At 47.4% G+C, this 23,771-nt stretch overlaps 3 protein-coding genes across 5 annotated transcripts; 1 reads left to right on the top strand and 2 right to left on the bottom strand.

Annotated features, from left to right (window-relative positions):
• Window positions 1–421: 421 nt before the first annotated feature.
• On the bottom strand, window positions 422–8,834 carry KARS1 (lysyl-tRNA synthetase 1). Of its 2 annotated transcripts, none has more exons than XM_083452510.1 (14): window positions 7,982–8,834; window positions 7,620–7,752; window positions 7,038–7,203; window positions 6,571–6,664; window positions 6,026–6,212; window positions 5,784–5,909; window positions 4,489–4,608; window positions 3,644–3,806; window positions 3,365–3,538; window positions 2,884–2,969; window positions 2,307–2,392; window positions 1,784–1,910; window positions 981–1,124; window positions 422–620 (listed from the first exon to the last, which is right to left on the bottom strand). In XM_083452510.1, the coding sequence occupies exons 1-14, from the start codon at window positions 8,041–8,043 to the stop codon at window positions 534–536; spliced, it is 1,755 nt and encodes a 584-aa protein (XP_083308636.1). In that variant the 5' UTR covers window positions 8,044–8,834; the 3' UTR covers window positions 422–533. The 2 variants fall into 2 exon arrangements, with proteins under 2 accessions (XP_083308636.1, XP_083308635.1); XM_083452509.1 differs by having other exon boundaries at window positions 7,841–8,221.
• TERF2IP (TERF2 interacting protein) lies at window positions 8,425–16,860 on the top strand (the record flags this gene model as incomplete). 2 transcript variants are annotated; one of them, XM_083452556.1, is made up of 3 exons in its annotated part: window positions 8,425–9,022; window positions 10,652–10,722; window positions 12,512–16,860. In XM_083452556.1, 3 exons carry the CDS (start codon window positions 8,425–8,427, stop codon window positions 12,971–12,973), a joined length of 1,131 nt encoding a protein of 376 aa, XP_083308682.1. In that variant the 3' UTR covers window positions 12,974–16,860. The 2 variants fall into 2 exon arrangements, with proteins under 2 accessions (XP_083308682.1, XP_083308681.1); XM_083452555.1 differs by having other exon boundaries at window positions 10,649–10,722.
• Window positions 16,861–18,980: 2,120 nt separating this feature from the next.
• On the bottom strand, window positions 18,981–23,164 carry CHST4 (carbohydrate sulfotransferase 4). Its single transcript, XM_083451770.1, has 2 exons — window positions 23,035–23,164; window positions 18,981–20,450 (listed from the first exon to the last, which is right to left on the bottom strand). The coding sequence occupies exon 2, from the start codon at window positions 20,435–20,437 to the stop codon at window positions 19,241–19,243; it is 1,197 nt and encodes a 398-aa protein (XP_083307896.1). The 5' UTR covers window positions 20,438–20,450; window positions 23,035–23,164; the 3' UTR covers window positions 18,981–19,240.
• Between the last annotated feature and the right edge of the window lie 607 nt (window positions 23,165–23,771).

Genomic DNA, 23,771 nt, shown 5'->3' with positions numbered 1-23,771 from the left:
AATAATAAATGCCAAGGAAGGCAACATAGCCTTTCGTCTGGAAAAGGCAGGTGACCCCAGCAGGGTGGCCACCACGGCAAACTAAGCTAGGTTCTTTCTTGACATCCTGCCCCTTTCACTATATGCTGGTTAGAAATCAACAGGGAGCTGGACTATGACATTTTACTTCTGATGTTTGCAACCATGGTTATGCTCATTTGCCCAGACACTGAGCAGATTCCCTAATGTCCATCATTCTTCATATGGCTCCGAAGACAGAATGACATTCCCAAGACACTTCGTGCTTTCAAAATAACCATTAAAGACAAGTAGAATCTGAGGGGAGACATAATGGCCCAGGCCATTCGCAGCTGCTGTGCCCCATACGCAGGGGAGGGGGCCTTTCTATGCTCCCCCCAGAAATCATGAAAGGACAAATTCATAGCAAACAGCAATAGCACAGCTCCTTTATTCACGATTGTAAAATACAGAAGCATGCCCTGGCATGTCCAAAGGCCTAGGACAGCCTCTGCCCCCTAATGCAGCCTTTTGGGTCACACAGAGGTCCCATCAGCAGGAGAATTGGATTGTGCATCTTTCTTCTTTTCTTCAGGTTTCATGGCTGGAAATAGCAACACCTCCTGCAAAAGAAAGAGGCATTTTAGACCACCAACACCTCTCCCCACCCCCCACAATTCCTGCATGAGGAGGCCTAAGAGCCACTGTAGCAAGATCTGTAGCACTTTTTAATGATGGATTAGTTGAGAGTCCCAAACTAAGACCACTTGAAATGAGAGTCATTTACATCTCACACATACTCATTGTAATAGGCTACCCTTTATCAAATGGTGATCCCAGGCAGCTTCCAACATATAAAATACACACGTACATAATATAGCTAAAAACAGTAATCAGTAAAACCAAGCATAAGTCCTCAAATGGTATATGGCACAGGCAGGCCTTGGCTTGGTGGAAGGAACTCACGAAGAGTCTGTGCCTACCTTAATGTTGTTTGAGTCAGTCAGGAACATGGTTAGGCGGTCGATGCCCATGCCCCAGCCTGCTGTAGGGGGGAGCCCGTACTCCAGAGCCGTGCAGAAGTTCTCATCAATAAACATTGCCTCATCATCACCTGCACTTTTTGCCTGGGGGAAGGGGGTGGAAATGAAAAGCTGGACCAAGGGGTCATCCTTGAAACTAGAGTCTGCAGCCATAGAACTTGCTTGGGAAGAGATTTTAAGAGGCCCCTGGAGATGGGCTTCTAAGGCTTCTCTTTGGCAACTGGGTCTACAAAGTCAGAGGACAATGGGACAGGAAATGTGGTTGAGCCCATACCTGCCACTCCACCAATATGCTCATGGAACCTCTTATTTGGAGCTGGGGGTTCATGTTGGCTCTGTGTGTCACAGTCAAATACATCACACAGGAGTTAAGAAGGCATTTGGGGGGGCAGGCTTTGCCAACTAGTGGCCATATAACTCTACAAAATATCTGGAGGGCACTAGGTTTGCAAAGACTGCCCTGATGACTCTATTTCAGCCATCTCCCCAGTTTCTACCTACATCATTTGTTTATAGATTTGACAGGACAAAGTATCCATTGTTCATTCATGTGCTTGAGGGAGACATTGTAGAAATCAGCACCTGCCCTCCCACCCAACACTGGGTGATCCATCCTCCTGCCCGTGGGTTCCTGCAACATGCAGGCCCTCCCTTGACAGATACAAATCATTAGCATTACACAGGGACAGAGAGCCTCACAGAAAAAAGCACAGCTCAAATGGCCACCTATGCAAACTTCACACCTTAGCCTGATCTTCAAAAAGCTGCCGCTGCAGAAAAGGATCATTCAATTCTGTGTAGGCATTGCAGATCTCCTTCTTCATCACAAAAAGCTCAAAGCGTTCTGTCAAGCCCGGCCGAAGGCGATGCCTGCAGAGGGACAACAGGAGACCTAAGATTTAGACCCGCAAGCTACTCAAACACACCTGGATAGCAGCAGGGGAAAAGTAATAAAAGATTTTGATACGGTCTACAGACTAATTAAACAAATTCTACTCTATAATGCATGTAACATTTCTGCACTTTCTCTAGATTCTACAATCTGATTATCAGGTCTGCGTAGTTCATTCTATTTTATAGGACATGGCAAGGAGCACAACACCCTTATTTCCCCCAATCCAGCTTTCCCAAGACTCACCAAACTAGAAAACCATAAAAATAAAAACTTGCCTTAGCAAAATACGTTGCTGCCTGCTTGCAGAACACACAGAAAACAGCTGAGCCATTCAAAACATGAGTGCACACACACCCTTTCTCCCTGCTTACCATTTCGCCAGAGGACTCATGATCTGAGGGTGATCACAGATAAATGTGGGGTTAATGCACGTAACTTCCAAACATTCCCCAACCAACTAGAAAACAAGAGGGGATGGAAGAGAGAGTGAGAGGCTTCACACTGTTGCTTTAAACAATTGTTGTCTTGGAAAGTGGCGTAAGATGGGAAAACCCTGCTGATCCTTTTCATCATCTGACGAATTTAGCCATGTCCATAGCAAAAAATAAACTTTCTGAGGACACACTTTCCGGGCTGACCCATTAACCATAGCAGGCAGTCCACTTTTTAGATTCACTTTGCACATAGAACATCAGGAAGCAGGACCCTTCTGTGTCCAGAAGCAAAAAGTCACAAACCTCAGAAGAATTCCAAAAATCTGCCTTCCTCTGGGCTTAGTAGAACAAGCTCCACCTCCAACCATCCATCCCTCTGGGCTCTGCCTCACATGCCTTTAAGGTGCAATACACTCCTTCCTGTGGCACTTTGAGAATTTTGACTAGGCCAAATCAAGGAGAGACAGAGAACAGGAGAACCCAAAAGTTAACAGAGATTACAAAGGACCCTTACCTTATCAAGGAGCCTGGCTGTAGTCCGGGGGGGCGGGCATTCAATCCCCCTCTCTTCACAGATAGCATCAAAGAATTTACGAGTTTCTGTGTGCACAGTATGGAGATATTAGTGACGCCCCTGCCTGAATCCCTTACCTAGATGCATGAGGAGGGCTGGAACCACTTGCATTTTTCCATCACTGGGAATGGTAATGGCCACCAGCAATTACTAAGCAAACACAGTATGAAAGCCATTGGCAAAAGTAGTATCAATTCAGAGCTAGAATAACATTAACCCCAAAAAACTACCCATCCCTCTTAGCAATCTGCTACACTAGCCCCCGCAACCCTAACAGCAGCCCAGGTGAGGCAGAGACATACTCCAATCCTGTTCTCATACTCAATATAAGGACCTTGGCACCTGGTGTATTTTACTTCTCTTGTATGTTCTCAACATAAAATGAACTGCTACAAACAAATCAAGATTTGTCTTCTTTTACCTTCTGTATTAAACTGATCTGCAGCAGGAAAAGTCACTCCCAATATTTTCTCCAGCTCATCCACCATACTAATTTTGCGGAAGGGTGGTGTGAAGTCTATCTCATAGGCCTGACCATCTGGGCCTTCAGGGTGGTACGTTACCTTGTAGCCGCCAGTGATGTGTTTCACCATCCCTGCAAGAGAAGAGCTCCCCTTTATGCCTATCCATGTCTGTTTACTGCTCAAATTCTCACAAAGATCTTGTCTCCACCCCCTTCTTCAATATTGTGGTCACCAACCTGAGAGCATTTGTTCTGTGATCTCCATCAAGTCATGGTAGTCTGCATATGCCATGTAAAATTCACAGGTTGTGAACTCTGGGTTGTGAGTTAAATCAATGCCTTCATTCCGGAATTGGCGCCCAATTTCATAGACCCGGTCTATTCCGCCAACCACTAACATCTACAAAACACAAAGACAGTTGGACCCACCTGCTTTGTGAAGGGGCATTTGTTTTGTACCTAAACTGGTCTTAGAAGCAAACCCTATGACTAAGACCACCTCAGGGCCCACTCCACCAGGACTCTCCTAGCTTCCCCCAACCAGGGCCAATAACTAATCTGTGAGTAAGAAGGAATCCAGAAGATTGAGAGGAAACATGTAAATAACTTGGGGGGATATAATCCAGTGTTACATGGAATAATTTGCATCTCAATATGAACAGCAGAACCTGACCCAAATATTTCAACAGAAACCAGTGGAGAGGACAAGGGTGCGGGGCCAGTACCAAGAAGAACATGATGCAAATGTGTTTTCTGCAGCATACAAAAGTAATGAAACATCTGCTGTCATAATCAGTGCAAGTTGGTCTCCATGTCCACCCAATGGTGTGACACGACTCAACTGCTTGGGCAGTTCAATAGGCCCATCAGTATGAGAGATGCACAGCCTTCAAAAACCTCCATCCTCGTGGCATTCTTATGCAGAAGTTATTCCTCTGAACTTTCTGAAATGTGTACTTTAATCAGTTCTGGCCTCAGTTTGCACATTAAGCAAAAAGGGGATGCTGTGAAATATTCACATTTTTGGTGCATCAGACCAATAGAGTGAATGTATTTTATCCTCTTTGTCTCTGACAGTTCACCTTGTGGTAGAGTTCTGGTGCTATTCTCATGTACAAGTCCATGTCCAGCTCATTGTGGTGGGTGATAAAAGGCTTTGCCACAGCCCCTCCAGGTATGATGTTCATCATGGGAGTCTCAATCTAATCAAAGAACAAGCAAACATGAATTACAAATGATTCATTGGCTCTCTCATGCAACACAGTAGCCCCCACCTTCAAAGTTGATTTTCTGAGGCATGTATTTGAGAACTGAGACTCCAGACCCAACCTCCAAAGGCTTCAGGTTTAATGGAAACAGAGAAGCAAGAACAAATATAGCTGCCTGGCTGACAAGGGTCAGAGATTATAAGCCTTTTGGGTCACACTAAGGTAAGCACACCAGTCAATCTGTTTTGTTATGGGTATTATGGGAGGACGACAAATGACTGAAAGTTGGGTGTTCCAGAGGTGAGAATGTGCAATCTTACCCCACTTTTTAGTGTGAACTTCAGAAAGTGCTGCTCCTATCTATAAATAAATTATTTTATATTTCGTGGGTGGGGTTGGCTCTCTCTGCTGTATTTCGTCTTCCTTTTGGATCTGCCAATTTTTGTTATTGTTATTATTATTATTAGTTGGTGCATCTGCAACACAGCATTAATTTAAAAACTACATCTCCCAAACAAAAACTCTTCAGAATGCTTTTTCTCTTGTATTAAGGCCAAGAGACCAAGTGCCACAAAGCCAAAGTTTGTGCGCATTATGGCATAAATGCAAACTACGTGGTGCTGCTATTTTGTTCTTCCCTCCAGCCAGCTGGGAGCAACAACCCATGAATCACACTTTATCCAGCACTCATGGGTTGTCTCTCGCAAACCACAAATGGAAAACCAAATACAATTCTTGGCCTCACATTATGGTTTGTCTACATTTATTTAAAAAGGAACAGATCAAGAGCACAAATTCAGACACCACGCTAGCACACACTTTTTTTTACTCCCAACAAAGGAAGGAGTGAAATGTGAGCTCTCAAACTGTGTACACGTTATGGTGTAGATTCAAACCTCAGTTTACTGTTACATGTGAATACAGCCCAACACACACTATATTCTTTTCTACATTTCATTAAATGGAAAAGGTCATCTTGTATGCTCTTTCAACTCAAGGAATGCCAAGCTTTAAAAACATGTAGCCCAAAGAGGCACCTTTAGTCCAACATCCCACTTTCAGAGGAGCCAATCATATTTTTTTTTAAGAAACACACTAATAACTAGGAATACGATGAAAGTGAAGTAGTAGGAGTAACATATAGCACTATCTATGCACACAATGCTTACCTCCAAAAAGCCCAATTCATCTAGGAAACTTCGAAGGTATGTTATCATTTTTGCTCGGACGATGAATTTTTGCCTTACAAAGTCATTAAGAATTAAATCCAGGTATCTCTGCCGAAATCTGGTTTCCTGCAAACAATGGCTAGATTTAGAGCATAAAACATACCAAAGGAAAACCAAAGTACACTGGATAACCTCAGAGGTTATCAAGTGAGCTATTGCAACAGCAGCTCCAAATAAGATACCTTGTCTCTCAGCCCAAAATGAAGATGAGGTAGCATGTGGAGGCAAGGAGCTAGGAGGGTGATTTGATACGGAATGATGCTCAGTTCCCCTTTCTTTGTCTTGCCAGGATTCCCTTGGACCCCAATAATGTCCCCACGACGAAGCTTGTTGTTAATGTGCATATATTCCTCTTCAGATTTGTAGTTTCTGGGGGTGGGGGAGGATTAAAAAATATTTTACTGAAACAACTCTTTTTGGCAAGCATTTCCCCAACCCCAGTTAGTCATATGTAGAGCAGACCCTTTGAAATGAATGGATATGGTTAACTTAGGTCCGTTAATATCAATGGGTCTAATACAAATTAAAGTTAGTTGGAATATAACCCATTGTAGGGGATTTCTAGAATGTGTAAAGTGAGCCAGAAAGGAAGTTCCCTTGGGACAATATCCTCAAGAACAAGTCGGGAGGCCCAAGAACATCATACTTTCATTTTCAGTTCCTTTGTGCCCCACCACTGGGACTCACAGAAGGCAATAACAGACAAAAGCAGTTAAATGTTGTTTACCTGGAGTTTGCCATAACTTGCAACTTAACTCCCTCCCCACGAAGATCATAAAATATCAACTTTCCTCCAGAGGCTCGTTTGGCATGAATCCGGCCTAAATGACAAAAGTGACAAAGAAAAATGCCTCAGATGCCATCAGTTACAATGAAAAGCCTGGAAAACACATATGAGTTCTGGATGGCAGCACATAACATACAACCTTCCACTGAGACCTTACCAAAGGTCAATTGCGCAGAATTTGTAGCAACTGACGGACAAATTGCTTACTTCAAATTCCACCTTATATCTTCAACTCCATGAAACTTACTGCAACTTTACTGTTCCCACAAGAGGAGCAATCAGTGACACTCCTTCTTTTGCTTAGAAACTACCCACACAACACTGCACTAATTCTTCACTATAAAAAAGAAATATGTGGGGAAGGTGACAATCACTTTCATTCCCAGAATGTCAACATGAACCTTTACCTGCTAGTCTCACTGTAACATCAGTAAGATGATCCCCTGCCTGTAGGTGATTGTACTTTTCTATAAAGTCTGACAGTGAGATATCCACATGGAACTTGTGTGGAAAGGGATCTTCGGAAGTGCCTCTCAGTTGCTGGATGGCCTGACTGCGGATCTTGTAGTATTGCTACCAGTACAAAGGAGACAAAGATGTTTGACAATGTACAAATTAGTACATGACGATTCGGCCCCAGAAACTTGTTTAACATAAGACAAAGGAGCACCTCACAGTAAGCATCAGTATTCCAGTGAAAGATCTGGAAGAAGCAAGGGAAGCTCTCTGCCAGATCCTTGAGAGGATCCCTTTGGAAATAACATAGTTGCATTTGCACCAGGCCACCCAAGCAGTGCCTTAACCGTGGGCGCAGATCAGGGAGCTTTATCTGGAAGAAACTCCGGCCAAAGGGTTTCTGGGGCTAAGCCCCAAGCCACAGCCACTTGCAGATCCCCAACCCACAAGGGCTCCCTCTCCGTCAAGCCACCCACTCAGTGCCCCCCTCCCCCCGCCCAGCTTGGGCAGCCCCGGCGAAGGCGGCATCTCACGTTGGGGTCGAGGTTTTCCTCGTCCTCAGCCGCGCAGGCGGCGGGCTTTGGCGGCAGCTTCTCTGCCTGCTCCTTCTGCTTCGCCTGCTTCTCGGCCACTTTCTTCTCGGCCTTCAGGCGCCGCTTCAGCTCGCTAAAAGGGAACCGAGAGTCAGCGGCGTTTCCCTCTCCAGCGGCCCTTCCCCGCAGCCAACACCCCACCCAGCGGGCCAGACACCGACCTCGCCTGCCCGCCAAGGGCCTGCCTGCTCCCGCAGAAGCTCCGCAGCGGCCAGGCCGGGCGGAGACCCAGCAGCCGCCGCCACGTTGCCGCCGCCACGCCGAGCATGACAGAGGCCGCGGCGGCCGGCTCCGGCACTCACTTCTTGCTGAGGCGGGGCTCGGCCTCGCCATCCAGAGGGTTCGTCGTGGCGGGCGCCGCCATCTTCCGGGCCGACAGGTGCTTCTTCCACCCCACAGGAAACAAAAGCGAAAGCACTTCTGGGTCAGCAGCCGCTTTTACCGCAAGCGGCGCCACGCCCTCCCTCGACGAAGCGCCTCCGCGTCTGCGCAAACTGGAGCTCGGCGGCTGCAAAAGGAAACTTTCCGGTACGTTGCCGCCGCCGTTGAAGGGAGGAGTGGGCGGAGTGCAACGGGTCAAATCGCCCCGCCCCTAATCTGAGCACGCGGATGCCCCTGAGCGCGTGCAAAGTGCCATTTCCTTTCCGGGCAGAGGAGCCCGTAGGCGGCGTCGGGTGGGAATTGGGGGGCCCGAGCAGCCGGTCGCGGGGCTCGTCCTTCCGCTGCAGCCCCAGCTGTGCGGACGATGCTGGGCACAGCGGAGGCCGAGGGTGAGCCGGATGGCTCTGCCCCGCAGCCTCGGCTGTTCTTCCAGCGGGAGGACGGCAGCCCCCTGAGCTTCTACGTACGCCCCGGGGCGGCCAAGGTGGAGCTGGCCCCGCTGATCGTGCGCCACGGCGGGCGCATGTGCCGCGTGCAGGAGCCGGGCGCGGTGCTGCTGGCCCGGCCGGGAGAGGTGCCGCCGAGAACCTCGGGGGTCTTCATCTCCGCCACCTACATCGCCGACTGTGTGGCCCGCCAGGAGCTCCTGCCGATGGAGACATACCGCCTGCAACCACCGCCGGTCACCGCGGACACGGGCGCTGCCGAGGGCCGCCTGCCCTTCAGCGAGGTGGAAGACCAGGCCATCCTGCTGCACCTGCGGAGGAGCAAGAGAGGCAGCATCGGCAGGCAGGCAGCCGGCAGTGGCAACGCTGTCTGGAAGGAGATGGAGGCGGCCCGGGTCACGCGGCACTCCTGGCAGGCCATGCGCGACCGCTACCTGAAGCACTTGCGGGGCAAGGAAGACCTCTGCCTGCCTGCCCAGAGACGCAAGCTCAGAAGCTCGTCTGAATCTGCTGCTGGTAAGCAGGGCTGCTTTAGCTGGAGTGGGCCAAAAGGCCTGCCATAGCACAGGATCAGAGCACCTGCTTGGCATGCAGAAAGTGTCCCTGGTTCAGACCCTGGCATCATCTCCATCTAGGGCTGGGAAGGAGTCCTGCCTGAAGCCATACAGAGAGTCACTGCTGCCAGTCAGGACCAGTAAGGCCTGGCAGAAGGATGCTTTCCTAGCCAGAAGGCAGCAAGGTTCAGCTAGCCACTAGCCGGCCATATCTGGCATCACTGCTACATTATGGTGAGGCAGCTTGTCTGGGGCACCCTGGCCCACCTCCTGCTTCCACCTTCCTGGTTGTCAAATACTACCACTCATCTTGCAGGTTGTTGTCCCCTCTGGGCTTCTATATTGCCCAGAAATGAAACTTTGGCCAAGTGTTGGCCAAAGGAGCCCCCACGGGCAAAATTCTCCCTTTGGGGTTCTTTCCTCCTGCCTTCTCCCTTCTCTTCACACCTTTTTTGCCTCCAAGCCCTATCATGGGGACATAATTCAAAATATATTAAAGTAGCTTCCTCCTTCCTTCTCAGTCCTGCCTTTGGTCAACACTGGGCTTCTGCCTGCCATAACATCTCATATGCTTTCAAGCTACTGCTTCTGCTTGCTGGTGACCTGCCAAGTACTTCCCCTGTGAGTTTCATGCACACACACCCCTTTCACTCCTCTCTTCTTCCCCACTACCCTTGTTCAACTCCCTACTGTCTTTGAGTATTCCCCCCACCCCCAGGCTCCAGTTTCCCAGTCCATGATCGCCTTGCCTCCGGATTGCCTGCCCCTTTGGAGGGGGATTCACTCTACTCTTAGGATTCTTTAAGTCCTCGGGCTTTTTGCCTGTTCAGTGCTGCTCCTTCTCACTTGTGTGAGGGTCTTCCCCAGCCAGTGTTCAAAACTGCCATTGTTTTAGGTGCATTTTGTGACAGGGAATTTCATTCTCGTGAGCAGTTTCTGAGCTCTGGGTGCAGTACTGCGCCTAAAGATTTCAGATTAAAACTGCAAAGTGGAAGGAAAGCAGGACCTTTTTCTGCCTCCCCACATCCAGTTATTCTCTGAAGACTGGAGAATAGACCCTCATAAGAGTATTAGGGGGGTGGGCAGGGGAAGGATGACTATGTGAAAACTGAACATAATATTTTAGCTGCAGTTCATTCATTTTCAGCTTTGTATTCTTGTTATTAAAAAGCATACCTAGACATTCTGTTGTTGCACCCATAACCTAGGTTTAAGGTGCCATTTAGTTCCTAGCTTTCATATCTCAGTCCCCAGCCTAACTGACCCTTTGTTTCCTCTGGAAAAGAGGGCTTTTTTTTGCAGTGCAGTGGGCCTGCAGCTTACACTCACTTTAGCTGCACAATCGCAACCTTACATGTGGGGGGTGGGGCGGGGAATAAATAAATCAAGAGTCGGAAAAACCCATCATTCCCTGTTCCATTAGCTAGCTGAGGCCAGTGGGGCTTCAGGACCTGAAGCTGCCATTTCCTTCTCCCATTTTTCAAGGGCCCATGGCACCAAGGTGGTGATTGGTGCATCATCACAAGGGTGGGAAATGTGGCTTGGATTACTTTTGTCACAGTGAACCTCAACATACCTTTGTCTTTAGCAGCCTCCCAAAGTAAGGAAGTCGAGGATGTCCCCCAGCCAGAGGATCAAAGCCACACTGCGGAAGGACCAAAGGTACATAGCATTTTCCAGGCAGCTAACAAAGAATTTGAAGACAATGGGGTACAGATGCCTTCGCATAAGATGGCACCGAGTGTTTCAGCATAGCTTATAGAATGACTAAAGGCAGAACTGATTACATTTATTTGACATATTTGGCCTTGGACATGGGCAAGTATAACTTGTTTGTCACTGGCTATTTAGCCTGGAATTGCTAGGTTTCATTAAGGCACTTTTTTCTGGGTGATATAGGCAGTGCTGTGTGCCAACCTGTTCATTCCAGTGTTGTCCCCTTATATTTTTTCAGACCGTATTCGTAGCAATCCAACCCCCCCCCCATTGCAGTGGCAGTCTGTGGTGCGTGCGTGCCAGTAAACACCCTTGAGGCATTTCAGGATTGCCATGTGCTTTTAATTGGAAAAATGCTCCTTGCAGCTTCAGAGAAGGAACTAGTCATTAACCTCCCCACCTCCCGCACCTGGGGAACAGGGATTAACCAATTAACTAATGATGCAGCCTGCTAAACAGGAACCATTTCAGAGGTAGAAGCTGCTGAAGGAGGCTTCTGATTAATGTTTCTATTTCACCGTTGCTGATTGCTAGACCATTCTGCACTATAGGACCCTCGTACCTACGGGACTGCCTCTCCTGGTAAGCCCCACGGAGGACCTTAAGGTCCATATATAGCAACACCCTAGAGGTCCCAGGCCCTAAGGAATTTAGATTAGCCTCAACCAGAGCCAGGGCCTTCTCAACACTGGCTCCGGCCTGGTGGAATGCTCTGTCTCATGAGACCAGGGCCCTGCGGGATCTGATTTCTTTCCACAGGGCCTGTAAGACAGAGTTGTTCCACCTGGCCTTTGGCTTAGAATCAGTTTGATTCCCTCCTCCTCTTTCTTTTTCCTTTCTCCTGTGAAGAGGCTGCATCCTAATGTTTTAATGTTGTATCTTAATCTTTTAAATTGTATTTTAATCAACTTGTTTTTATTATTGGTTGTTAGCCGCCCTGAGCCTGGTCTTGGCTGGGGAGGGCGGGGTATAAATAAAAAATTATTATTATTATTATTATTATTATTATTATTATTATTATTTATTATTATTATTATTGCAAGTGTGTGTTGTCTAGTGTTGCAGTTGTAGGGTCTCTCACTCTTCAGAGTTGAAGCAGTTGTTCCTTGCTGCCTTCAGGAGCAGGGCTGCACTCCTCTCTCTGCCTTCTTTCAGACCAGAGAAGCCCTGCTCAACTGTGGGAGTGGGTTGGGGAAAATATAGCCCACCTCTACCACACTCTGGTACAACTTACCATATTATATGCTCCCAAAAGAGGTGTGCTCTGGCTCCTTTTCCTGACTGTCTCTGAGGCTTATAAACCATTAGTGGGAGCCTTGAGCCTTGATGCCCACCTTTACCTGCAGCCCAGCCTGACTCATTACTGGTGGGGCTACTTGCAAGTAAGACCCAAGCAGCTTTCCCTTTAATATGCTTCAATCTGATTAGAGAAAAGCAGTGCATCTGCAGTGCCGAAGGACTCGAGTGGGAAAGGGGCCCCTGGTCAACTTTGTCCACCTGGCAGATTCAAAGGCCTCAGAGGGAAACTTCTCCAACCCCATTGTCGTTTTCCCCTTTTCTGTACTTTCTGTAACCCTTCACTATCTTGTTTGAGATGGAATGACTGAAACAGCATTGCCCCATCACCATCAGAGTACCAGGTCCCAGAAACTGACGATAATCTGCTCTTTGTAAGGCTTACAAAATTTAGAAAGAAACAGTGATCTTGAACTGTCCTAATTCACCTTCCTTCTAGGGAGACAGTGAGAGCCCCAGCTCCACAGAAGACACCTTTTCAGAACACATGGAGCTCAAGACCTCTGAAGAAGAAGCACCTCCTAATCCCAAAATCAGGGCGCTTGAGTTTGTATCTGGTGGAGATTCTGCTGAGCCCCCAAGCCAGCCCCCAGTGGCAGAGCAGCAGCCTGCAGCTCCCTCAGCTGTGGAGGTGGCCACGGCAGTAGAGGACATAAAGTATTTCATGAAGAAGTTTGACGTGGACCTGACAACTGTGACACAAGCTTTTTTGAAAAACAGTGGGGAAGTGGCAGCTGTGGAATGTTGCCTGCAGACGGGGCAGTCCTTGGGTGGCTGCCCTCTTTGGAGCAGGCAGGATGATGTGGACTTGCTGAAGGGGGATGAAGACCTCAGAAGCAAGCTAGTGGCAAAATATGGAGCGGAGAATGTGAACAGGCGCGTGGCATTCAGGAAAAGTTAGCTTGCAACAGCCATGGTTTACTGTAGGAGGGCAGCAAACAGCCCTCTGCTTTCTCACACACATTTCTTCAGAGGGAGTTTTCTGAGTGTCAGGCTAGAGGGAAAGTCTCTGGAGGCCAGCAACCTGCAGTTACTGTCTTCTGTGACTGAAAGCACAGCAAGCTGTTGTGATGGAGAGACCGTTCTTTGAGAATTTCCTACTCCTCATTTCCATTTGTACACAAAGCCTTCATTTACTTCACAGGAGATTTATGTGGACCTGGCACAATCAGCCTCTTTATTCTCCCTTTGCCAGCTTGCCTTAAGTTGGAACTTAGGTGTGGCAGTGGCTGATTCTGAGGTACTTGGCAACAGACAGCCACACATTTTTGGCTCAACTTTAGCCAATCCCCTAAAGTTGGAGCATTGCTTGGGTCTTCCTGTGGGGTCATCCCACCCCCCCCCCATCCCTCTCTCCAGAAGTGCTTCCACCCAGTCAAGAATACTCAGTAGCACTGATGCACTTAGTCACTGGAATGATTTCTGGAGCCAGAACATCCCCACTTAGATAGATACGCATACAGCCCACCCCCATCATTTAGGCTAACGAGTGCTGGGGGGGGGGGCACCTACATGTCCTGTAGCAAATGCAAAGTATTGCTCATCATCTTGGCTATTCACACACCAGCCTGGGATTCCTTGTAGAAGAACATTTCATCATCATTATCATTTAATTTGTATGCCGCCTTTCATACAACATTAACATGAAAAGATATACATAATAAAAACATAACAAAACTAGTCATAAACAATAAATAAAACACACCCATAATTGAACAATTTCCACACAAATCATTGTAAGATCTAAAAATAAAGATACAAAAATTGAAAATAACAGCAGCAACAACAAAAACCCAACTAAAACTCCACCTAACTTTTAAGGGTAGTTTATCTGGTTACAATAAGGTAGCCGATGACACAGAGGCTGCAGACTTAATTTTTTAAAAATAGATGTAGAGAAGGGCAAACAACTTGTATGATGGTATTGGAGTATGTGATAAATTTCTGCCACATCATGGCAAATGCACCTTGGATAGAGGTACAGTAAATATAGGTATGTATTCAGGTCTCTGTGTGTGGCACTGGCTTCCTTGAGTTGGTAAGGAAAGAGAAATCATAGCTGAACAGCCAGGTATGGGACAAATGAGTGAAGAGAATCTGTGCTCCCTTCCTCATTAAATGCCACAGCATCTGAATGTTCTGTCCAAATCATGCTGCAAAAAAGTGTTATAGGTGCCAACAGTAACTTATCTCTTTGACAGGTTTTTCAAGAGTTTTGTGAAATACAAACATCCAGGAGCTCTAAAAGATCAATGCAGCCAGATTAAGGAAGTTTACACAGCCGACTACAGCCACACTGGCCACTGCCAAAGAATATACGTTTTCACATGCTCTTAAACTTGATCACTCATCCATGAACTGGCTCTTAAGGCATTATCAAAGGCTCCTACTATGAATAGATGTGGCACTCGCCAGCCTCAAGAGGTTATGCTATGAAATGAATACATTCTATCTGACCATCACTTTTGGCCATCCCTGCCCCTGTATGATGGTGATGTTGTGGAATCTTCATGAACATTCTAACTTCTCAAAGAAAATGTGGGAGCAACCAGGGTGTTGACGTTCAGTGTCGTGTCTATGAGGCAGGTGGAAAACTGCTGTAAATGGTAGAAAACATCAGCAGAGATGGAAGGAGATGGCAGGAAACCATGACAAAAATGGTCTTTAATGGTAGTGGAAAACAGAAAAAGGGAGCACTGTTAGGATTGATGCAAGTCTCCACTGCAAAATTAATTTGGACTGTAAAAATCTTATATAAATAAGAGCACATGTGGATCGTCATAAACCCTAAAAGGAAATGGCTAATTTGGTCATCTTGTATCCAGCCATACCTCGCTGAAGCAAGTAGAACAGCAACCACATTGATTGGAACCAGGCTTGATGTGAACTTCGTTATTGAAACAGATCAGATATGTGAACTTCATTAGAGGGCTTTTCACACAGACGCCAACCATGAATTCTTCAAGACTAAATTACACTTCAACTCCTTTGCAGAGGTCTCAGGATTAGTGGTGTAGGAAGTGGGTGGCAGTGGGGGCAGGTCACCCTGGGTGTCATCATGAGGGGGGTGACAGACTGCTCAACGCGCCCGCTCCCGGCCCCTGAAAGAAAGTGACTTTGGGCAAACAACGCTGTCACGCTCCTTCTGCCGCCACTGCTGGTTGCTCTGGTGGCAAAGAAGAAGTAGAGTATGGTGGGGGTGGAGGCTGAGGGTGGGGAGAGGTCAGTGCGAGCCCGAACCTCCAGGACACCTGCCCCCTTCCTCAGGGAGGCCACATGACGGCCTGGCTGCACATGCGTCGCATTGGACTGGGAACGCACCTCCAGTTTGGGCTCGGGCAGAGGCAGGAGCAACATGCGCAGGGGCATGCTGTTCTATTTCCCACACCCCTCCTGCCTTCTCCTTTCCCCCACCCAGGGAGATTCAGGGGTGGCGGGCAGGTGGGCGTCTTCTCTCGAGCAGCTCTGTTAACTGCAAATCTCAGTGGAGAGGAAAAACAGCCCAGAAAATGGACTTGTTCTCCTCTCACGTGCGCTAAAGCCAACTTCCTTACATTTGTTGCTGGTGTTTATGCAGCGACATCATGCATACCCTCCAACATTTCTCCCAAGAAAATAGGGATGTCCTGTTACATTACTACTACTACTAATGCTAATACTACTCTGGTTGGCTTCCAATATGTATAAAAAACCATAATGAAACATTTAACATTAAAAAGCTTCCCTATACTAGGCTGCCTTCAGATGTTTTCTAAAGGTATGGTTACTTATCTCCTTGGCTCGGGGCTCCCGTGACTTTCCATGGCCTTTCTCCACTGAAAATAGGGACGTTGTATGGAAAAGCGGGGCATTCCAGGATCAAATCAGGAAATGGGGTGGCTTCTGTAAATCTGGGACTGTCACTGGAAAATAGTGACACTCGAAGGGTCTGCATCATGGGCACCATGCATTGTTTATGGGCATCAAGCATAGAGTAACAAGATAATTTTGCCCTGCCATAATGCGTTTGCTGTCTATATAGTAGTTTGAAGTAAGGGAGGCAACAGAAAAAGTAGAGGAAGTGAGTGCAAATGGGAGTAGGCCCCAGTAACTGGAAAAATCACACCAGCAAACATGCATAGGGCCAGACAGGCTCCTGTTTCCTCGTCCTTCCACAAAATCCCCACCTCAGCAGCCTTTTCCATTCTCATAATCATGGTATGAGGAAACATGAGCCTCTGTACAACATTTCCTGTATAAGCCATTCTTTGCTTCCTTCCAGCTGGCCACTATTGGAACCAGTGTTCTGAGCTAGCTAGACTGACGCTGGCTGATCCAGTCATGAGCCAGTGTGGTGTAGTGGTTAAAATGTTGGACTAGGACCTTGTAGCTCTGCTCAGGCATGAAACCTGCTAGGTGACTTCAGGTCAGTCTCTTAGCCTAACCTACCTCACAGGGTTGTTGTGAGGATAAAATGTAATTATTGGGTTACTATAATATGTAATTGAGGGTCAGAGCCAAAAGGGGCACACTCCCAGTATCTAGTTCCCAGTGTAGATAATCCACCAGGGGGACTGAAGCCATTTCTAGTTCCAGCCAAGCTGTGGATTTAAAATCAATTATGAGCCACCTAGTAGATTTTTCAGATCAAAAAACAGACTATGAATATACAAAATAAAATATTTAAACAATGTTTCAGACATGGACATGCATAGATTCCAGGTGTATATATCTTGTAACTTAAGTCTGCCTTCTAGGATCCTTCTGTGAACAGAATGTGAGTAAACTATTTTATATACTTTTATACAAGACTGTGTCGTGTCTATTCTTTTAAGAGGGAAGAAAGGGGAATTACCAGGAAACTTATTTTGGAGGCTTATGCAAGCCTGGCAAATCTATCCGCTGTGTAAGTTTAAAAGGGGAAAGTTACTCTGTTAAATCATAGAACTTGTTAACACAAGTTGGGAAGGATATAATTAAACAATATATCCTCTCCTGCCTCCCTGAACATTCCCACAGGGAATGGCAAAGCTCTCTGGCTTAGCCATCTTGTCAATTGAAAACAAAGTAGCAAAAGGAATTGATTTTAGTGATGGGATTTCAAAATTTGCAGAGAACAAAGTTAGGGAAAAAAATATTTTAAGTTCTTATGCTCACAGTGTTAAGTAAATAAACCAGAAAATAACACTTTCAACTGTAAGTTATCTTATTTTTTCTTCTTTTAAGAATTTCCAAGGGGGTGTGGGGTGTGACAATAAATTTTCCGCACCGGGTACCATCTGACGTTGCTATGCCACTGCTCAAGATGAGAGCATTCTATGGATAATGAAGAGAGGACTAGGGGAGGGGTGGTGGTTGGAGAAAAACTGCACAAAAGAAATATTTTGTTTTGAGCTGGCACTTAGTGTTTACTGTCAAGAAAGGAGTGGTTTGGACTGTGGGATATTTGGTTAGAAAAAGGAATGAGTTTTTGTAAGCACTGACTATTGGTCTTAATTAGTTTTTACTAGTACTGTTACTTTAAAATATATGCGTTTTGCTATAAGAATGAGGACCTCATTTTGCTTTGTTCTTGCCCTGTTAAGGGCCCCCATTGTGTCAGGGGCTTTACAGCTTTGGGAAATCTGAGGCCTCTTTTTGCTTCGCTGGGAGGTGCTTCAAGATCTACAATAAAGGCTTATTTTCCTCACACAGGAGGTCAACTATCTCTTGACAGCTGATTCCCCAGCCAAGGGGATCCATGCACTTTGGCATTTTCTTTCATCCAACCACAGACTCCATCCTCTTTCACACATACAAGCCATTGAATCAAACCTCCTTTTGCCATCACCCAGCATGGCCAAGGAGTCTCATCATCATGGAAGACACTATTGACTTGGTGCTTGTACTTTGGGCCAACATTTTATACCCTGCTTCTCTAACCTTCTCCTGGTCATTGCATTGTGAGAAATATACCAAGGCTTTCTGTAGGAACTCTTTCAGTAGATACGCACTTTTAAGAAAGCTTGATTTCTTGGGAGTTAGCAATAGCTCTCCGTTGTGGCTTGTAAGGATGCTCCGGGTGAGTTTGAAAGTTGCAGACACTGGACTGCTAGATTGGATGAGACGACGAACCACAGAAATCCTCTCATTTGTAGCCCCCCTCCCAATTTTCTTCAGTTACTCTCATGAGTTGAAGGCATTGTGGGGGCTACATTTCTGCACTGGCGCCTGCACAGAAACGACCCTTGACTCTGCCTTTGTAGGATCTGGGGAAGTCTCTGGGTGCCTCTATGCTCAGGTTTGTATGAGATGTCTGCCAGTTAGCCAGACTGACAGCTATTGAGCTTATTTAGGATTAGGGTAGTTTAGGATTGTCTGACCAAACTGCGGGAGACAGTGGAAGACAGGAGTGCCTGGCGTGCTCTGGTCCATGGGGTCATGAAGAGTCGGACACAACTAAACGACTAAACAACAACAAAGTTTAGGATTAGTTTTATTAGTCTCTTATAGCAGAACCAACAAAGAGTCTTCCGGCACCTTAACAACTTAGAAATTTAGTTTGGCATAAGCTTTTGTGAACTGCAGTTGGCTTCATCAGATGCACAAGGTGTTATCCTGAGCTACAGGTACAAACGTACCCAACTCAGGAGTAGGAATTGTCAACAGTTAAGTCAGAAGGGAAGAAAATGCAGAAAAGTACAGAAATAGATTTTTATGCCATTTACACTGGCCATTCCCACAAAACCTAGTTACCACACAAACATTCTGGCATTGGTAATCCAATTAACACAGCCTATGCCTTAATAAGTGTGCTAGTCTGCCATATTACCATTAAAAGACCATATTATGAAAGGGTGCTTGCTGGATTCAGGGCCTGAATGTAAGGCAAGCCCATCTCTCCCCCCCCCCCCCAGCTTTTCAAACAGAAAGGGAAGAGGTGATTCCATTGCTGTGTCCAGATCCCTGTCCCTGGGCGAAGTTTCAGCTGTAACATGCTGCAAACTTGCAGAAATGGAAGTGACAAGATTCTGTGACGAGCTGGGCAGACTTCTCCCTTGTGGGCTGTTGCATCATTATTTTTTTGCATGACTGCTGTATTTCAGGAACAGTTCAAGTCAAGCTGCCATCTTGCTGGCAGAGCCACTGCCAGTCAGTGTGGAAAATAGTGAGCCGAATGGACCAATAGTGTTAGGAAGCTTCTGATGTCTCATCTGGTCCAAGTCCAAGAAATTGCAGGTGATGCTTCGAGGCTCCTTTTGCTTTCCTGATTGACAAGAGGCGTTTGGGCATAAAAGAGGTCTAATGCCATATTCTTCTGCTCTTCCTCAGACCTAACTAGTGGATAGCCCAGTAGCTTCAAGGCATCCTTACAGACCTCTTGCAGCTTTGCTATTTGGAGATAAGGAAGGGCCTTCCTCCAAGCCTGTGACACATTCACTGCGTCCCTGGAGTCAACATCAAAGGCCTGCTTGCCAAGGCCCTGCCCATGGGTGATGTTGTGCACCCAGGACTGAAGGTTAGGAGAGAAGGGCAGTCCTGCAAAACTGTAGAGCTGAGCAGCCTTGGCCAAGGGATTGCTGGCAATATCTTCATACCGCACCAAGAGGTAGCGATCCTGGAGGGTGCTGGGAAGGGCCTGCCTGCCTTCAGTGTAAACCTCAACATGACTTTTGCAAATCTCCTGCATGGCAGCGTAGGGCTCGGTATCCATTGCATTCCTCTTGTGTCTCAGCACAATCCTCGTGTCCCGGGCCAGGCTACCTCCTGTGTTCTTGCGAGAGTGGAAAACGGCTCTGGGGTCACGGACCAGGTGGATGATTTTGAGGTTAAGGGAGGGGTCATTGAGGAGAGGATAGAGCACCTTGAGGTCAAAGATCCTGACCACCTTCAGGACAATGTGGCTGTAAGACCTGCAGGCCTCTTCCACTTTGCTGAAGGGGGATTTCCTACAGAGCGTCTTGCAGGCATGCTTGGAGATGAAGTCACTGCGCTGGAAGGAGTTGCACACTGGTGGGGAACACAAGGCCCGGCTGACCTCCCACTGGAAGAGATCTGACACATTTCTCTTCTGTGGAAGGTAGGCATCGAAGACTGACATGTCGCACTTGAAGACCGACCGGACGAGGTCCCGCACCGCCATATGAAGGACTTTGGCGCTGTTTTGGTACATGGTTGCCCAGACGTGCCAGGCTGGCTCCATCAAGTAGAAGACATCAGGGTGTTGGCTGAAGATCTGCCCGACGAAAGAAGACCCTGACCTCCAGGAGGAGAGGATGAGAATGTGCACGTGGGATGGCTCCTGCGCCCGAGGACATTTCCTGCCATGAAGCTGAAACCAGAAGGTGAGGGCAATGACCTGTACTGCCAAGATCACCAGAACTATTAACCTGGTCAGCTTCAGCATGGCAGCCCAAAGCCTTGAGGGGGGGGGGGTAAAGAGAGAGAAAGAGGGAGAGAAAGAGAGCACATTTCAGAGAATTGAACCACTATGCTCCTAGGGCCAAGACCTTTCAACACCCATCCTGTATTCAGAACTGGAGAGCTGTTTGAGTGCTAACTGGAAAAGGACATGCTAAGTAAGGGCTGATCAAATCCATTGGTTTTGATCAGCTTGGACAACTTGGACAAATTCTGGCTTTTGCAAATAAGTTGGCCAGAACAGATAATGTTCTTAGGTCCATGATGTTTTCTAAATATATGTATGCATATTCAGCTGTCACTTTGAAAGGGTGTGTTGTCAGTCATATAAAGAATGGTTAAATAGGAATTGTAGAGAAACAACTGACCTGATGGCAATCTGGGAATTGGGTCTGGGCAGAAGACAAAATGGCAGGGGATATGGGTCTAGGCAGCCCCTGAGAGCCCCACTTCATAAAGACGTGCTCAAAACAGCGTATTGATGGCACTGCATCCCAAGCATCGTGATTAACCCATTATGGCACATCAACAAAAACCTTTCTCCACAATGCTGGAGGGGTGGCAGCAAAATGAGGACATTCTGCTACACATGGTGGCATTGCCCCTGGATCTGTGTGCTCTGGGCAGGGATTCTTGCTGAAATTGCAGGAATTATGAAGCAACCAATTGATCCTGATCCCACTGTAGTCCTTTACTACCCTATTTTGTCATAACTATCTCATGGTATTTCTTCTGGATCTTACCCGTCTGGAAATTGCTCATCAGTGGGAGTCTCAGGCTGGATGAAGTATGGCAAATTGCACTATCATAAAAGTAACACAGAAGCAGTAAAGATGCAAGAACACAGAATTCTATGCAGAGCGGTGCAGGGCGACCATTTTGTTGACACGTGGTTTCTCTTCACAGTGTATATGGGAGGGGGAACACAAGATGAGACTTTGGGAAAGACCTTCTCCCACATTTATATCACTGCTATCCTTAGCAGGGAGTACTCCAAATTATTACTCTTAAGCTCTTTGAATTGCTCAGAAATTATTCATGGGCACCATGTTCATTTCACTGGTTTTGAAGAAACATATACAAACCGCTAGTTCCTGAACTGAGTGAGGAGTTGGCAGGCGAGGGGTCTGAGCTTGGCAGTCTCTGAGGTTTTTGGTGGGAGCTGTCTCAGAGACCAGGGGAGCAAATGCCTAAAGCCACTAATGCTGCCGTCCCCAAAGGGAAATCGATGCCCTTGTGCTTTTAAAATAGACATCCTTCTGGGAATTCCATACCTGTGGGGTGGGGAAGAGGCTGTATTGTGGCATGCAGTGCCAATCCCACCGTGTTGCTTGCCTTATAGATGCCACCTGACCTTTTAAAAATGAGAGTCCAGTGGGGAATTACAGGCTGGTTAGCATAATGTTGGTTCTGAGTAAACGGGTGGGAAGCATTATCAAAGACAAAATTATTAAGCAATATAGCACAGAACAGGTGCAAGAGGCACTTTTGGGAATCTAAGAATCTCTTATGAGCATCGCAAAATATCAGTGCCAAATAATAAAAACTGGTGAGCCTCAGAATCAACAATAGGCAAGCACCTAAACACCCCCAAGTGCAAATAAAACATGTGTTCACGCACGCACACACACACACTACATCCAAAAAACCTCACCAGAGGCTCCTGAATCACTAAAGGCTTCTGGGCTGCCTCCAGAGAAGCAATAGACCTCCTATCTCAGCCCTTCAATCTCAGAAGCCAGTCTTGTGCAGCCAGGGCAAATTAATACCTAAGGCATCTGGAAGGCAAGCAAGCTGGCTAGCAATGCCTCTTCTGCACAGATGAAAACATCTGCTGTCAAGAAAGCAAAACCCCAGGTTGTTGGCAGCCTCAACACAGGAGCAGAAACAGAGCCTCTTGAACAGGCGAAGCATGCAAGGTGCTCCCTCCCCTTTCCACACACAATCACACACTGCCGGGTTAACTCCAAGAGGGGCAGCTGTGTCAGGACAAGCTGCAAGAGCATATTCTGCCCAACGGTCTCTCAGCAGTCCAGATCTGACACCTGGGAGTTTTAGGAAGGTCTGTATGAATGCACCCACAATATTTTTGTGTGGCTGGGAACAGTTCCCTCCCTGCTGCATCTTCCACTGGGCTCCCACCCCATTACCCTCCCTTGGACTTCTCCTCCTGTGGCCACTGCATTCACCAGCTGCTTAAGCAGAGGACAGCCCAGGGCTGCACACAGCTGGTGGCCAGCATATAGCTTCTCTGCAGTGAAGGAAGCAGCTGCCCTCTTTGCCTCTCATCTTCCAGGGGCCGTTGGGGCAACGCCTTCCATCTTGTGGGAAGAAGGGTGGGGTTTTATTTCACTTGTTAAGCAGGCAGTAAAATACCCTGCAACGCACCCCTAGGCCTTTACCTCTGCTGTTCCTTATGCCAGATCCCTGGCAGAGTTTTCATCCGATAGGGATCACTTGTTAATGCAGGTCAGTGTCTCCCTCTTTGATCCTGGGCATCCAAGCAGCATGGCGGAAACAGACACATGCTCTCCCACTGGCAGGCGCACACTTTTCTCCCACAGAGCCTCCCGTCTCACTCACCTCCCGTTGATCCAGGGGCCTCCTGGGGTCGCAAGCCCAGCTTCCTTGAGGAGCCACAAGCAACAGGAAGAGCTGGTTGTTCCCTGGCAGCAGATCAGCCCAGTCCTGCACTGCTGGGTGCTCTGTGGTGTGAAGGCTGCTGTCAGGAGGAAAGGAGGGAACACACAGAAGAGGCACCTGTCCAACCTATGGAGGTGTGTGCTGAGAGGGCGGGGGTGGGAAGGAGCTATTCAGCCAGCACAGCTCTTCTGTGCGGAGGAAACAAAAGATGCTACATTGAGATCCAGGGAAAGGCCATGCCTCTTGTTCGCTGGAGAGGTAACCTTGCTGCTGAGCATTTGCCTGTGGGTCTGTGCATGGGCAGAGAAATGGGCAGAAAAGGTGGGGGGCACTACATAGGCAAGTGCTCTCCCTTTGCTCACTGGTTGGGTAACTTGGTACTGTAGTCCAAAATGTTAGGCAACATAGATGCTAAGAAGCTTTCCTTGTCCCCCTCCCCTCTTTGACTCTTGTGATCTCTTTTATGCGGGCATGCCTCGCCTTTTGATCTAGCAGAGTCTGCATAGGGCAGGAGAAGGCTTACGGGGATCTGGCACACCCTGAAAACCAAACTCTTCCTGCTAAGACATCAGTCTCCGTCCAACAGTAACCTTCTGCTGGGAGACTGGAAAGCAGCCAGGCCTATTCCAGGAGGTTGAGAGCCCAGGGGTGGCTGAATGGGCAGTGATGGATGGGCA

Source organism: Podarcis tiliguerta (genome assembly GCF_965153285.1).
Source record: "Podarcis tiliguerta genome assembly, chromosome: 8".
Taxonomy (NCBI): Eukaryota; Metazoa; Chordata; class Lepidosauria; order Squamata; family Lacertidae; genus Podarcis; species Podarcis tiliguerta.
Note: the sequence above shows the minus strand (reverse complement) of the source record. Positions and strands in the feature narration are given on the sequence as shown.

Bases quoted from the DNA above. Each gene is read 5' to 3' on its own strand.
- KARS1 (XM_083452509.1), bottom strand. From the start codon at position 7,947: ATGCTCGGCGTGGCGGCGGCAACGTGGCGGCGGCTGCTGGGTCTCCGC. The intron at 7,753-7,840 runs GTCGGTGTCTGG...GTTCCCTTTTAG, and splicing joins GCCCTTGGCGGGCAGGCGAG to CGAGCTGAAGCGGCGCCTGA. The intron at 7,204-7,619 runs GTGAGATGCCGC...TTGTACTGGTAG, and splicing joins AGGAAAACCTCGACCCCAAC to CAATACTACAAGATCCGCAG.
- CHST4 (XM_083451770.1), bottom strand. From the start codon at position 20,437: ATGCTGAAGCTGACCAGGTTAATAGTTCTGGTGATCTTGGCAGTACAG.